The sequence below is a fragment of the Bos grunniens genome, chromosome 12, assembly GCF_055505025.1.
Source record: "Bos grunniens cultivar Pamir isolate PY7600 chromosome 12, Bosgru_T2T1.0, whole genome shotgun sequence".
NCBI classification, from domain to species: domain Eukaryota; kingdom Metazoa; phylum Chordata; class Mammalia; order Artiodactyla; family Bovidae; genus Bos; species Bos grunniens.
This window is the reverse complement of record NC_141176.1, coordinates 72007644-72021483: the sequence shown is the minus strand read 5'-3', so window position 1 is coordinate 72021483 and position 13840 is coordinate 72007644. Positions and strand designations below refer to the sequence as shown.

At 43.6% G+C, this 13840-nt stretch overlaps 1 protein-coding gene across 1 annotated transcript in view; it reads right to left on the bottom strand.

The window, feature by feature from the left end:
- LOC147361882 (ATP-binding cassette sub-family C member 4-like) overlaps nt 1-13840 on the bottom strand; it is a 115995-nt gene that overhangs the window by 54679 nt on the left and 47476 nt on the right. Inside the window, exons 6-7 of the mRNA XM_086328423.1 lie at nt 10116-10210; nt 9806-9892 (exon numbers count right to left, since the gene is read on the bottom strand). Of these exons, the coding sequence (XP_086184549.1) occupies nt 9806-9892; nt 10116-10210 (182 nt within the window). The remainder of the gene's footprint in view (nt 1-9805; nt 9893-10115; nt 10211-13840) is intronic.

Sequence of the window (13840 nt, the reverse complement as noted above, 5' to 3'; positions counted from 1 at the left end):
GAGAAAGAAGAATGGAACTGGAGGAATCGACCTGCCTGACTTCAGGTTCTACTACAAAGCCACAGTCATCAAGACAGTATGGTACTGGCACAAAGACAGAAATATAGATCAATGGAACAAAATAGAAAGCCCACAGATAAACCCATGCACCTATGGACACCTTATCTTTGACAAAGGAGGCAAGAATATACAATGGATTAAAGACAATCTCTTTAACAAGTTGTGCTGGGAAAATTGGTCAACCTCTTGTAAAAGAATGAAACTAGAACATGTTCTAACACCATGCACAAAAATAAACTCAAAATGGATTAAAGATCTAAACATAAGACCAGACACTATAAAACTCCTAGAGGACAACATAGGCAAAACACTCTCTGAGAAAATCACATGAGGATCCTCTATGACCCACCTCCCAGAATATTGGAAATAAAAGCAAAAATAAAAAAATGGGACCTAATTAAAATTAAAAGCTTCTGCACAACAAAGAAAACTATGGACAAGGTGAAAAGACAGCCTTCAGAATGGGAGAAAATAATAGCAAATGAATCAACTGACAAACAACTCATCTCAAAAATATACAAGCAACTCCTGCAGCTCAATTTCAGAAAAATAAATGACCCAATCAAAAAATGAGCCAAAAAAAAAAAAATGTGCCAAAGAACTAAATAGACATTTCTCCAAGAAAGACATACAGATGGCCAATAAATACATGAAAAGATGCTCAACATCACTCAGTATCAGAGAAATGCAAATCAAAACCATAATGAGGTACCATTTCACACCAATCAGAATGGCTGCTATCCAAAAGTCTACAAGCAATAAATGCTGGAGAGGGTGTGGAGAAAAGGGAACCCTCTTGCACTGTTGTTGGGAATGCAAGCTAGTACAGCCACTATGGAGAACAGTGTGGAGATTCCTTTAAAAAAATGGAAATAGAACTGCTTTATGACACAGCAATCCCACTTCTGGGCATACACACCAAGGAAACCAGAATTGAAAGAGACACGTGTACCCCAATATTCATTGCAGCACTGTTTATAATAGCCAGGACATGGAAGCAACCTAGATGTCCATCAGCAGATGAATGGATAAGACAGCTGTGGTACATATCCACAATGGAGTATTACTCAGCCATTAAAAAGAATACATTTGAATCAGTTCTAATGAGGTGGGTGAAACTGGAACCTATTATACAGAGTGAAGTAAGCCAGAAAGAAAAACACCAATACAGTATATTAATGCATAGATATGGAATTTAGGAAGATGGTAACGATAACCCTGTATGCAGGACAGCAAAAGAGACACAGAAGTATCGAACAGTCTTTTGTACTCTGTGGGAGAGGGAGAGGGTGCGATGATTTGGGACAATGGCATTAAAACATGTATAATATAAGAAACTAATCGCCAGTCCAGGTTCAATGCAGGATGCAGGATGCTTGGGGCTGGTGCACTAGGATGACCCAGAGGGATGGTACGGGGAGGGAGGTGGAAGGAGGGTTCAGGATGGGGAACGCATGTACACTCGTGGTGGAATCATGTTGATGTATGGCAAAACCAATACAATATTGTAAAGTAATTAGCCTCCAATTAAAAAAAAAAAAAAAAAAGCAGAGACATTACTTTGCTAACAAAGGTCCATCTAGTCAAAGCTATGGTTTTTCCAGTAGTCATGTATGGATGTGAGAGTTGGACTGTGAAGACAGCTGAGTGCCGAAGAATTGATGCTGTTGAACTATGGTATTGGAGAAGACTCTTGAAAGTCCCTTGGACTGCAAGGAGATCCAACCAGTCCATCCTAAAGGAGATCAGTCCAGGGTGTTCTTTGGAAGGAATGATGCTAAAGCTGAAACTCTAATACTTTGGCCACCTCATGCGAAGAGTTGACTCATTGCAAAAGACTCTGATGCTGGGAGGGATTGGGGACAGGAGGAGAAGGGGACGACAGGATGAGATGGCTGGGTGGCATCACCAACTCGAAGGACATGAGTTTGAGTGAACTCTGGGAGTTGGTGATGGACAGGGAGGCCTGGCGTGCTGCAATTCATGGTATCACAAAGAGTCAGAGATGACTGAGCGATTGAACTGAACTGAACTGATCAGTTGATGGCTTTATATTTGTTCCTTAAAAATGCTTTTATACAAATCATTAGGAAGATATGCTACTTTCCAAGTTGTTAGATTACAGATTTCTAAGTCATAGAAATTACTAAATCAGTAACCAGTTGTTTAGCTGTTATTCCTATATTAAGGCTGTATTAATCCTATAGTCCCACATATAATCATATATAAGGGCTGGCCCCTGATAGCTCATTTGGTAAAAAATCTGCCTGCAATGCAGGAGACCTTGGTTTGATCCCTGTGTTGGGAGGATACCCTGGGGAAGGGAAAGGCCACCCACTCCAGTATTCTGGCCTGGAGAATTCCGTGGACTGTATATTCCATGGACTTGCAAAGAGTCAGACACGATTGAGTGACTTTCACTTTCACCATTCACTTTAAGAGAGGACACATCCCGTGGTGGAGGGGACACAAATGAAACAGATATAGGCCCCACCTCCATTCATTCAATCGACAGAGGTTTGTTGGGGAGCCAGGCACTGTACAACTGCTGAGGATCCACCCACAGGTCAAAACAGAAGATAATACTCTGTACTGTGTAGAGGACACACTGAACAAGTACAGAAAATGCACTATTCAGCTGTGACCTGTGCTCTAAAGAAAAACCAAGAGGGGCTGCTGTCTTAGATGTGGAGACACGGGAGCCCTGAGACTGGGGAAACATCTTGGAAGAAGACACAGCAGGTGCAGGGGTCCTGGGACTGAACACGCTGAGCTGAGGCGCCTTCCTCCCTTCACAGCTTGGGGGCAGGTAGAGGGGACTCCTAAATGATGAAAGGCACCTACTGAGGGCTGTGGGAAGACAGAGGGCATGAGCGCCCCCTAGTGCAGAAGGAGGGAATGGCCGGTCCCGTCTTTCACCTTCCTTCTGTGTCCTGTGCACTCACTGCTCCTGGGACAGAGGGACCAGTGTGCACAGACAGACGGGGTGAGAAAGGACCCCACAGAGCCCGCACAGCTGGACACCGAGTGGGTGTGGGGACGAGCTGAAAAGGCTGAGGGGGGCAGATGGCAAAGAAGCCTGTTCTCTGTCTGAGGACCTGGAGCTGCTTCCTGAATGTGAAGAGGGGTCTGAGAAGGGCTGGAGCAGGAGTGTGAGCTGTGTATACAGCAGCGTGGGAGTCTGATCAGGACAGACCCGAAGACTTGATAATGCAGGATGGCGGGGCCGGGGCGGAGGTGGGGGGCGGGGGAGGGTCTGGGATGTGGGGCTGAACCAGGACAGGATCCACAGCTGGACACAGGTGAGACAGCACTGGTTCATCCAAGGCCCCTCACCTTCTGTAGGTGACAGAACCCATTTAGTGTTCACAGCATAATGTAAAACTCACGAACCTTAATGACCTTCCTTCATGACTGAAGGAATCTGCTAATCGTAAGTAAAGTGTGATTTATTCACTTTTAATACAAAACCCTTCACATGACTAAGCTTCCACGTGACTACTATCTCTCAGCATATTGTTCCATCCAATTCTCTAACTTGAGAACACCCTCCAGTTGCTGCTGAGTGATTTCCTAAATTGCTTTCATGCTCTCTGCTTTTGCTTTAAATCACCCTAGAGAATGTGGTTCCGATTAGCAAACAACTGTCTTAAGCCTGATTCTCTCAAGTATATATCCAAAGTGGTGCACCCAAAATATTTGAGAGGATTTTATAAATATCTCCTGTGTTCAAAAAAGAACTCAGGAGAACTTCTGTGATCAGCACACTGTCCTTCACACCAATTGCCTTCCCCTGTGACACAAATGCAACAACCAGCAGAATCTGTTCCTGTCATGATGGAGAACTTGTGCAGATGCACACAAGATGGCGTGACACACGTTTGTGATCTCAGGGGTGCTGGGAACAAGGAGGCTGAGCTACTCACGATGCCAGGAGGGTGGGGGTGGGGAATCCCTGCACAGCACAAGCTCCTGTCACTGAACTCACAAGACACAAGGCACTTCTCAGAAGGAAAATCCATCAAGCAATGAATAGGAGAGTCTGGGAAAGGAGGGTCAGATCAGAGAGCTGGAGGCCATGCCATGTGTCATCTGCCCTGTTCTCTCGTGTTTTCAAAGATTCTGTGCTACTATGCAGCTTTGTGTGTATGTGTGTTACAATATACCTAACATGAAATTTACCATTTTGGCAATTTTAAACATATAGCCCAGTGGCATTAAGTACATTCACATAGTTGTGCAGCCATCACCATCATCCATCTCCATGACTCTTTCATCACCTCAACACTGAGCACATTTTATGTATGGGCAGGTTCCACCAAAGACTAACAACCCCTGCTTACAGGATGTGGAATCCCAGCTCCTCGTGTCCAGAGCTCAGAGGTCCTCACACATGTCCCCCTCACACACTGGACTCTGCTGAAATCTCTACTTTGCTATTCTGGACCTATAAATCAGTCATGTCCCCTCTTTATGTGACCTATAAATCAGATCCACTTGACACTTTAACTATCAGTACTGTCGAATTCAGTGACAGGGACTTTTAAAAGTTAATCATTACCTTTAATTATACTGGACCTAATCTAATCTGACTGATGTGCTTAGATGAAGAGAAGACTAAGATATAAGGACATAGACACAGGCATGTAAATCAGTGAATTTAGAACACATCCCCCCACCATGCACAAAAATAAACTCAAAATGGTTTAAAGACTTAATCACAAGATGTGACACCATAAAACTCTAGAAGAGATTACAGTTTCTCAGACATAAATTATACCAATGTTTTCTTAGGTCAGTCTCCTAAGGCAATAAAAATATAAGTAAAAATATACAAATGGGGGCTTCTCTGGTGGCGCACTTGTAAACAACCCATGTGCCAATGCAGGAGACATGGTTTCGATCCCTGGTCCAGGAGGGTCCCACATGCCATGGAGCAACTAAGTCCATGCACCACAACTACTGGGCCTGTGCTCTGGGGCCCAGAAGCCTTAACTACTGAGCCCACACAGTCTAAAGCCGGTGCTCTGCTCAGGAGGAGCCACTGAAATGAGAAACCCACACACTGCAACTAGAGAGAATCCCCTGCTCATCACAACTAGAGAGAAAGCCTCACAGCAACAAAAAGCCAGCTCAGCCATAAATAAATAACTATTTTTAATTAAAAAATAAACAAACGGGATGTAATCAAACTTACAAGCTTTTGCACAGTAAAGGAAACCATAAACACAATGAAGAGAAAACCTACAGAATGGGAGAAAATACTACAAATGATGTGACCAACAGGGGCTTAATTACCAAATACATGAACAGCTCATTCAACACATCAACAACAACTACAAAAAACTCAATAAATAAATGGGCAGAAAAACTAAACAGACATTTCTCCAAAGGACACATACAGATGGCCAATTCAGTTCAGTTCAGTCACTCAGTCATGTCCAACTCTTTGCGACTCCATGAACCGCAGCACTCCAGGCCTCCCTGTCCATCACCAACTCCTGGCGTCCACCCAAACCCATGTCCATAGAGTCAGTGATGCCATCCAACCATCTCATCCTCTGTCGTCCCCTTCTCCTCCTGCCCTCAATCTTTCCCAGCATCAGGGTCTTTTCCAATGAGTCAGCTCTTCTCATCAGGTGGCCAAAGTATTGGAGTTTCAGCTTCAACACCAGTCCTTCCAATGAACACTCAGGACTGATCTCCTTTAGGATGAACTGGTTGGATCTCCTTGCAGGCCAAGGGACTCTCAAGAGTCTTCTCCAACACCACAGTTCAAAAGCATCAATTCTTCAGCACTCAGCTTTCTTTATAGTCCAACTCTCACATCCATACATGGCCACTGGAAAAACCATAGCCTTGACTAGACGGACCTTTGTTGGCAAAGTAATGTCTCTGCTTTTTAATATGCTATCTAGGTTGGTCATAACTTTCCTTCAAAAGAGTAAGCGTCTTTTAATTTCATTGCTGCAATTACCATCTGCAGTGATTTTCGAGCCCAGAAAAATAAAATCAGCCACTGTTTCCACTGTTTCCCCACTATTTGCCATGAAGTGATGGGACCGGATACCATGATCTTAGTTTTCTGAATGTTGAGCTTTAAGCCAGCTTTATCACTCTCCTCTTTCACTTTCATCAAGATGGCCAGTAAGTATGTGGAAAGAAGCTCACCGTTTTGAATTATTAGAGAAATGCAAATCAAAACTACAGTGAGGTATATCATGCCATACCAGTCAGAATGGTCATTATTAAAGTAACAGTTGCTGAGGGGGAAAGGAGTAAAGGGACTCCTCCTACACTTCTGGTGGGAATATCAGCTGTCACAGGCATTATGGAAAAGACTATGGAGGTTCCTCAGAAAACTAAAAACAGAATTACCTTATAATCCAGTAATCCCACTCCTGAGCATATATCTGGAGGAAACTATAAATCAAAAGGACACATGCATGCCTATGTTCATAGCAAAACTATTCACAATAGCCAAAACATGGAAATAACCTAAATGTCCATAGACAAATGAATAGATAAGAAGATATGATACATATAGACAATGCAATGCCAGTTAGCCATAGGGGAAAAAAAAAAAAAAAGAAAGAAAACCATTTGCAAAACTGTGGATGGACCTAGACTTTATCATACTAAGTGAAGTAAGTCAGAAAGAGAAAGACAAATATCATCTATCACTTATACATGGAATGTAAAACATGGCAAAAATGAACCTATCTGCAAAAGAGAAACAGACTCACAGATACAGGGAATAGACTTGGGGTCGCATGGATGGAGGGGGTGTGGGGGAGGGATGGACTGGGAATTTGGGGTTAGCAGATGCAAACTATTATGTGTATAATGGACAGACAACAAGGTCCTACAGTATAGTGCAGAGAACTATATTCAATATCCTGAGATAAACCATAATGAAAGAATATAAAAATAATGTATATATGTATATAACTGAGTCACTTTGCTGTACAAATAAATTAACACAATAGTGTAAATCAACTATATTTTAATAAAAACTTAAAAAAAAATAAATGAACAGAGACACAGGGGTGCTTGAGGACAGAGGGAAGACCACATGTGGACACAGTGCGGTGGCCGCCGCCAGCGGGTGAGGAGAGCATGCTCAGCAGAGACCAAAGCTGCCCATGCGCTGAACTTCCAGCCTCAAGAACTCTGAGAGAATCAATTTCCGTTCTCTAAGCACCTCCATGTGTGATAGTTTGCTATAGACTGAATGCTTTTGTCCTCAAAATGCATGCATTAGATCCTAATCCCCAGTGTGTTGGTATTAGGAGGTGGGGCCATCAGGAGGTGATCAGGTCATGAGGGTGGAGCCTCCATGAAAGGGATTAGTGTCTTGATAAAAGGAACCACAGGGCTCCCTCACCCTTCCACCATGAGAGGACAGGAATCAGACCCTCACCAGACGCTGAATCTGTCAGCACCCTGACTTGGACTTTCTCAGCCTCCAGTATGGAGAGAGATAAACTTCTGTTATTTTTAAGCTATCCAGGCTCTGGTCTCTTTTGAGAACAGCCTGAATATATGCAGCCCCAGCAACTAACACAGGACCTGACAGCGAGAATTTCCAAACAGCTTCTCTCTGCCAAACACACTGCCTCCTCCAGTCGAGTGAGAGGGTAACAGGCAGGAAGGCCAGGGGTCTCCAAACAGAGGAAATAGCCTGCAAGTGTCAGACATTTTTCTCTCTCTTAAGCGGCAGGAGGAAACAAACTAGTGATATTTTTTCCTTCTCTATACAAATTTAAAAGGAGGTTTCTCTTAAAATACTGTGTTGCCATAACGACACCTGGTTTCACCTGAAGTTAACTATTCTCAAACCTAGAGATAACCAATGCCTTTTTCTTATGGAAATGTTTGTCTTAAGCTAAGCTAATATACTACGCATTTACCCCCAAACTGTCTTCAAGTCTGCTCTGCCTCTTGGCTCAGAACCTACTTGAGAAATCAGTATGTTATACTCAGATATTGTTCCCCTAATCTATGTAAATGAAACTATTTGTATGGTGGTCTGCCCTTCTTCAAGATTCAAGTTAATCATTTTATGGCCCAGGATAAACCATTTGGTGCCAAGATTATCCCAAAATGCATCTTATTGGGGCCTGGTGCCATTCTGAGTTTTTAGACATTCCTTTCTTTCATTAACAGACTGCTAGTGACTATATAACATCCAGCTGAAGACTAGCAGAAGGGTACTCTTTCTGCTCCCTTCTGATGCCTATGTCAGAAGCTTTCTCTATCTCCTTTATACTTTAATAAAACTTTATTACACAAAAGCTCTGAGCAATCAAGCCTCGTCTCTGGCCCCAGATTGAACTCTTCTCCTCTGGGGACCAAGAATCCCGGTGTCTTTGCGTGATTCAACAACAATCTTTCATGAGGATGTGTCTGCTGTCCTTCTCACAGCCCTGCTTCCTCCTACCCCGACACCTGAGCTTCTACTCTTCCTTCCCCAAAAGAACTGGGTCCTCTTCTCAACTTCCACACACCTATCCAGCCTGCAGGCCCACAGGGCACTTCCAGCCCAGCCCCAGGCACAGGGAGCTTTCCAACTTCAGTGAAAGCCTCCAGCTGCCACTTCTGCTTAGTATTTCCTACCCTATATGGAAACTCTCTAAAGCTTGACTCTTCTGACTTTCCCCAGGTATCTGTCTTAACAAGCTCCATGTAGAAACAGGTTCCTCAGAGGCAGGAATGAGAGCTGGGTGTCCTAGTCTCCCTCATTCAGCGCAGGGTGGTCCTTCCCCTCTCCTGGCTCAGTGTCCTCCTTGTAAACTAAGAGGTTTTGTGTAGGAACATCTGTAAGGGCATCGATCTCAGTGCACAAGCAGGGAGTTAATAAGTGCAGCTGGAAGGCTCGTTGGCTTTAACAAGGTGAACGACAGCAAGGGAACTAACTGTGGGGTAGATATGGAGGCTGTTTCAGAAAAAGTGAATTCGTGAGGCTTACAAAGAGGCCAGTCTAGACTCCACCAGAGGCCTCAGTCAGCGTGTGTTAGGACAGAAAAGCATCAGAGCTGTTCTTCAGGAGTTCTGTGGCCAAGAAAGCACCACTGACAACAAATTCTAGAAACAAAGTGAGAGTCAGGACTTCAACCAAGATACCGAGTTTCAAATTCAAGGTAACCCTACATGAGGGCCTAAGTATTAATTCTAGTAAGGACCCATGAAGCAATGTTAAACACCTGAGTCATAGATGTGAAATAAATCATTTGTAAATTCTAGACTTTATTAAGTATTTCCAAACCAACAGATTAATAAACCAAAAGTCTTTCCATGGAAGCCCTGTGTGGGTACTGAAAATTTCACTTCTAATGTGTCTTCAACACATGATGGAGGAAAAGGATTGGCATCCAGTTATCAGGTTCCCAAGGCCTATTCTCTGATTTTAAAATTTTACACCATCCTTCTTATCCCTAAGGTCTGGAAACATCAACTGAAAGTCATGGGGAAATCTGCCATCTATCCCTGACTCCCTAAAGCATGGACCCCAGTCTCCTCCACACACTTGAAGCACCTTCTGTATGTTCCTGTCCTGATCTCATCATAATGCAAAACTTCTCTACGATGGCTCTTCTGTGGAGGGAAGAGAGGGGAGGGAGGAACACCAGGGCAGAGCGAGCTAAGACTCCTAAAGCACAAAGGATTTCCTGAGCTCTCTTCCCTGATCTTTCTCTACAGATACCTGGAAGGCAGAGATCATAGGAAACAGGTGCAAACTCACTGTTCGAACAAATGCCTGCTGACTACTGTGTCCACTGCACTGAGTGGATCGTCCAGGAGGTAGATGTCCGCATTCTGATACATGGCTCTAGAAAACAGAGAGAGATGTCAGGAGAAAATACTTCACACTCTCTGGGTCTCAGCCCTGAATCATGACAGCGTCCAACAACTCCATGTTCATTCCAGGAGCCCAGGGGAAGGAGCAAGATCCTGCTTTACACAGGCCCACCCGGTGAGTTGGGTCTGCATGCTCACATCTACTAGGACCTGTGGAGGAGGAGGGGCAGGATGATAAGTGAAACCCCATTTACCTGGCCAGGCTGACCCGGGCTTTCTGTCCTGCACTCAGTGGGGTTCCTCCATCTCCTGTGACAGTTAGATCTCCATCCTGCAGAAGCTGCAAATCCTGTATGGAGATAAAAAAGGGAAAAAAGAATAAGATTTAAGATGTATTCTCCTCTTATCCTAATTTTTCTTTTTTTCACCACACCATGTAGCTTGTGGGATCTTAGTTCTTTGACAAGGGACTGAAACCAAAATCTCAGCCATGAGAGCACAAAGCCCTAACCACTGAACCACCAGGGAATTCCCATCATCCTAATCCTTTAGCATCAGTTCTTCATACAAATATTTGATGAAGAGCAATGGGAATGTTTCATAGCGACTAAACTATAACCTTGAATAATAACAACAAAAAAAGCCTCTTAGGGTTTCTCATTTGTTTTTATTCTGTAGTTTTTCACAGCTTTTATGCATTTGACCATTTTAATAGATATTTGTTGAGGATTGACTACACATCAGGCACTGTTCTGGACACAATTAATTCAGCCATTGAAAACAAAGACTCAGAGTTTCTTTCCATGGTGGGAGATGGATGATATAGAAAATTAACCTGAGTGCAAGCAAGTACTAAGGATGAGAAGGAAAAGGAAGCTGGCTCAGGGGGATGAAGAGTGAAGGGGGAAGTGAGTCCACACTGGGGTGTGAGGGCTGTGCTCAGAGCGGGTGTGAACAGATCTGGGCGTGTGGGAGGGGGGCTCAAGCAGACCTGGAGAGGCTGCTCCTCACAGAGGGAGGGGTGGGTGCAGGGGCGAGATGCCCAAGGGGTTCAGAACCAGAAAGGACACAGGAGAGCAGAGTAAGAAGAGGGGATGAGGGCAGAGACAGAGCAGGAGGAGCCTGGGGTCACTCCAGTAAAAGGTGGAGGTGGGTGACAGATCTGAAGTTTTTAAAGAATCATACCTGTGCTTTATGGAAACAGGGGGATGAGTGAGGGTGAATACAAGTGAGAAGGCTACTGGAATAATCTAGGTGAGAGATGACCATGGTCAGGACCAGAGTGGGAGCAGCAGGAATGGAGAGACAGGGTCATATTCCAGACCCAGTTGGATGGTGGAGTCTGTAAGACCTGCTGCCAGGATAAGCATCAGTCATAAGAGAAGAGGACTGTGGTATCTGGGACATGAGGAAGGGGAAGGACAGGGTCTCCATTTACTGAGTTGGGGAAGATGTTGGATGCAGGTTTAGGGGACTTTGCTCACGGACAAGCTGAGATGACCTCTCAGTGATGTCATGTTGCAGTTGTACATGCAGGTGTGAGGGTCAGTGTTAGAGACACAGGTGTGAGAGCTGGTGGCCCAGGCTGGTGAAGGCACAGTATTTATTTGATCTTAAATTACCAGTTTTGCTGATCTTGGTCTCTACTTCTCACTTTCAGAGAAGTAATAACACCTGACCTGTGTTTTCATAGTGATACTTAAGGCAAGTCATAGAGCGACAGACAAAAGCTATACAATAAACCGGAACACGTGTGTGCATGCGCGTGTGCGCACACACACACACACACACACACACACCCAAGGTGGGCAAGAAAAACCAAAGGGAAACAGTGTACTCAAGGGACACCAAGCAGATCAGCTAAACCAAGCAGATGCTTGCCTGTGGAAGCAGAAACCACTCAAAGTTAAGAAGGATATGAAGCTTTGATTTGAGGATCAGGCAATCTATCACAAGTTTTATTTGAATATTACTTAAGAAATAAATAGAAAAATCAGTCTATTTTCTCCAGAGTACCTGGTGAAATTAAAAAAAAAAAAAAAAGATGACAAGAACATCACCAAAATCACAAGATAACAATTAGATTTAAGTTACAGTTATTATATTAGAAATTTTAGACTACCTATAATTATCACTGGACAAACCCTGGCATAGACAAAGCAGCAGCACTCATTTCTTTTTCTCTACTGCAGCAAATCTGGGGAGGAAGCAAGTGCCACACTTGAGTCTCCATGATAAACAAGTCCTTTGATCTCCCTAGGTCTCACTTCCCTCTTCTATAGAATGTGCTGTAGAAACAAGAGTCACTAAACTCAAGGATGCTGTGAGAATGTAAAGAAGTGTATGAACACCTTTCATAAATGAAAAAGAGGATAGGAATTGACAACTTCCTATTGGTGACTGGTCACACTCCTAGTAAAGAGAGAAACTGAGACTCAATCCTTGAGCCTTCTGACTCCTTGAGCCTTCATAACTCCTCCTTCATAACTCCGGAGTTATGTCATCAGCCTGAATTGATGTTGCAAATTTGATTATTTCATATCTCCCTATTTTCTTACAGAAAAGTCTTCAGCTCAATGAACTCAGAGGTTTACTTCAATTCAGTTCACTTCAGTCACTCAGTTGTGTCCTACTCTTCGTGACCCCATGGACTGCAGCACACCAGGCTTCCATGTCCATTACCAACTCCTGGAGTTTACTCAAACTCATGTCCATGGAGTTGATGATGCCATCCAACCATCTCATCCTCTGTCATCCCCTTCTCTTAGTGCTTTCAATCTTTCCCAGCATGAGGGTCTTTTCCAATGAGTCAGTTCTTTGCATCAGGTGGCCAAGTATTGGAGTTCCAGCTTCAGCACCAGTCCTTCCAATGAATATTCAGGACTGATTTCCTTTAGGATAGACTGGTTGGATCTCCTTGCAGTCCAAGGGACTCTCAAGAGTCTTCTCCAACACTACAGTTCAAAAGCATCAATTCTTCAGCACTCAGCTTTCTTTATAGGCCAACTCTCATATCTCACATGACTATTGCAAAAACCATAGCTTTTACTAGACAGACCTTTGTCAGCTAAGTAATGTCTCTGCCTTTTAATATGTTGTCTAGGTTGGTCATAGCTTTTCTTCCAAGAAGCAAGTATCTTTTAATTTCATGGCTGCAGTCACCATCTACAGTGATTTTGGAGCCCACCCCCCCCCACACACACACACACACAAAATAAAGTCTTTCACTGTATCCATTGTTTCCCCATCTATTTGCCATGAAGTGATGGGACCACATGCCATAATCTTAGTTTTTGAATGTTCAGTTTTAAGCCAACCTTTTCAACTCTCCTCTTTCACTTTCATCAAGAGGCTCTTTAGTTCTTTGCTTTCTGCCATAAGGGTGGTGTCATCTGCATATCTGAAGTTATTGATACTTCTCCCGGCAATCCTGATTCCAGTTTGTGCTTCATCCAGCCCCGCATTTCTCATGATATACTCTGCATAGAAGTTAAACAAGCAGGATGACAATATACAGCCTTGACATACTCCTTTCCCTATTTGGAACCAGTCCATTGTTCCGTGTCCAGTTCTAGCTGTTGCTTCTTGACCTGCATACAGATTTCTCAGGAGGCATGTCAGGTGGTCTGGTATTCCCATCTCTTTCAGAATTTTCCACAGCTTGTGATCCACACAGTGAAAGGCTTTGGTGTAATCAATAAAGCAGAGTAGAAGTTTTTCTGGAACTCTCTTGTTTTTTCTATGATCCACTAGATGTTGGCAATTTAATCTCTAATTCTTCTGCCTTTTCCTAAATCCAGCTTGAATATCTGGAATTTCACAGTTCATGTACTGTTGAAGCCTGGCTTGGAAAATTTTGAGTATTACTTTACTAGCATGTGAAACAAGTGCAATTGTGCGGTAGTTTGAACATTCTTTGGCGTTGCCTTTCTTTGGAATTGTACTGAAAACTGACCTTTTACTTCAATTAGATCTAGTT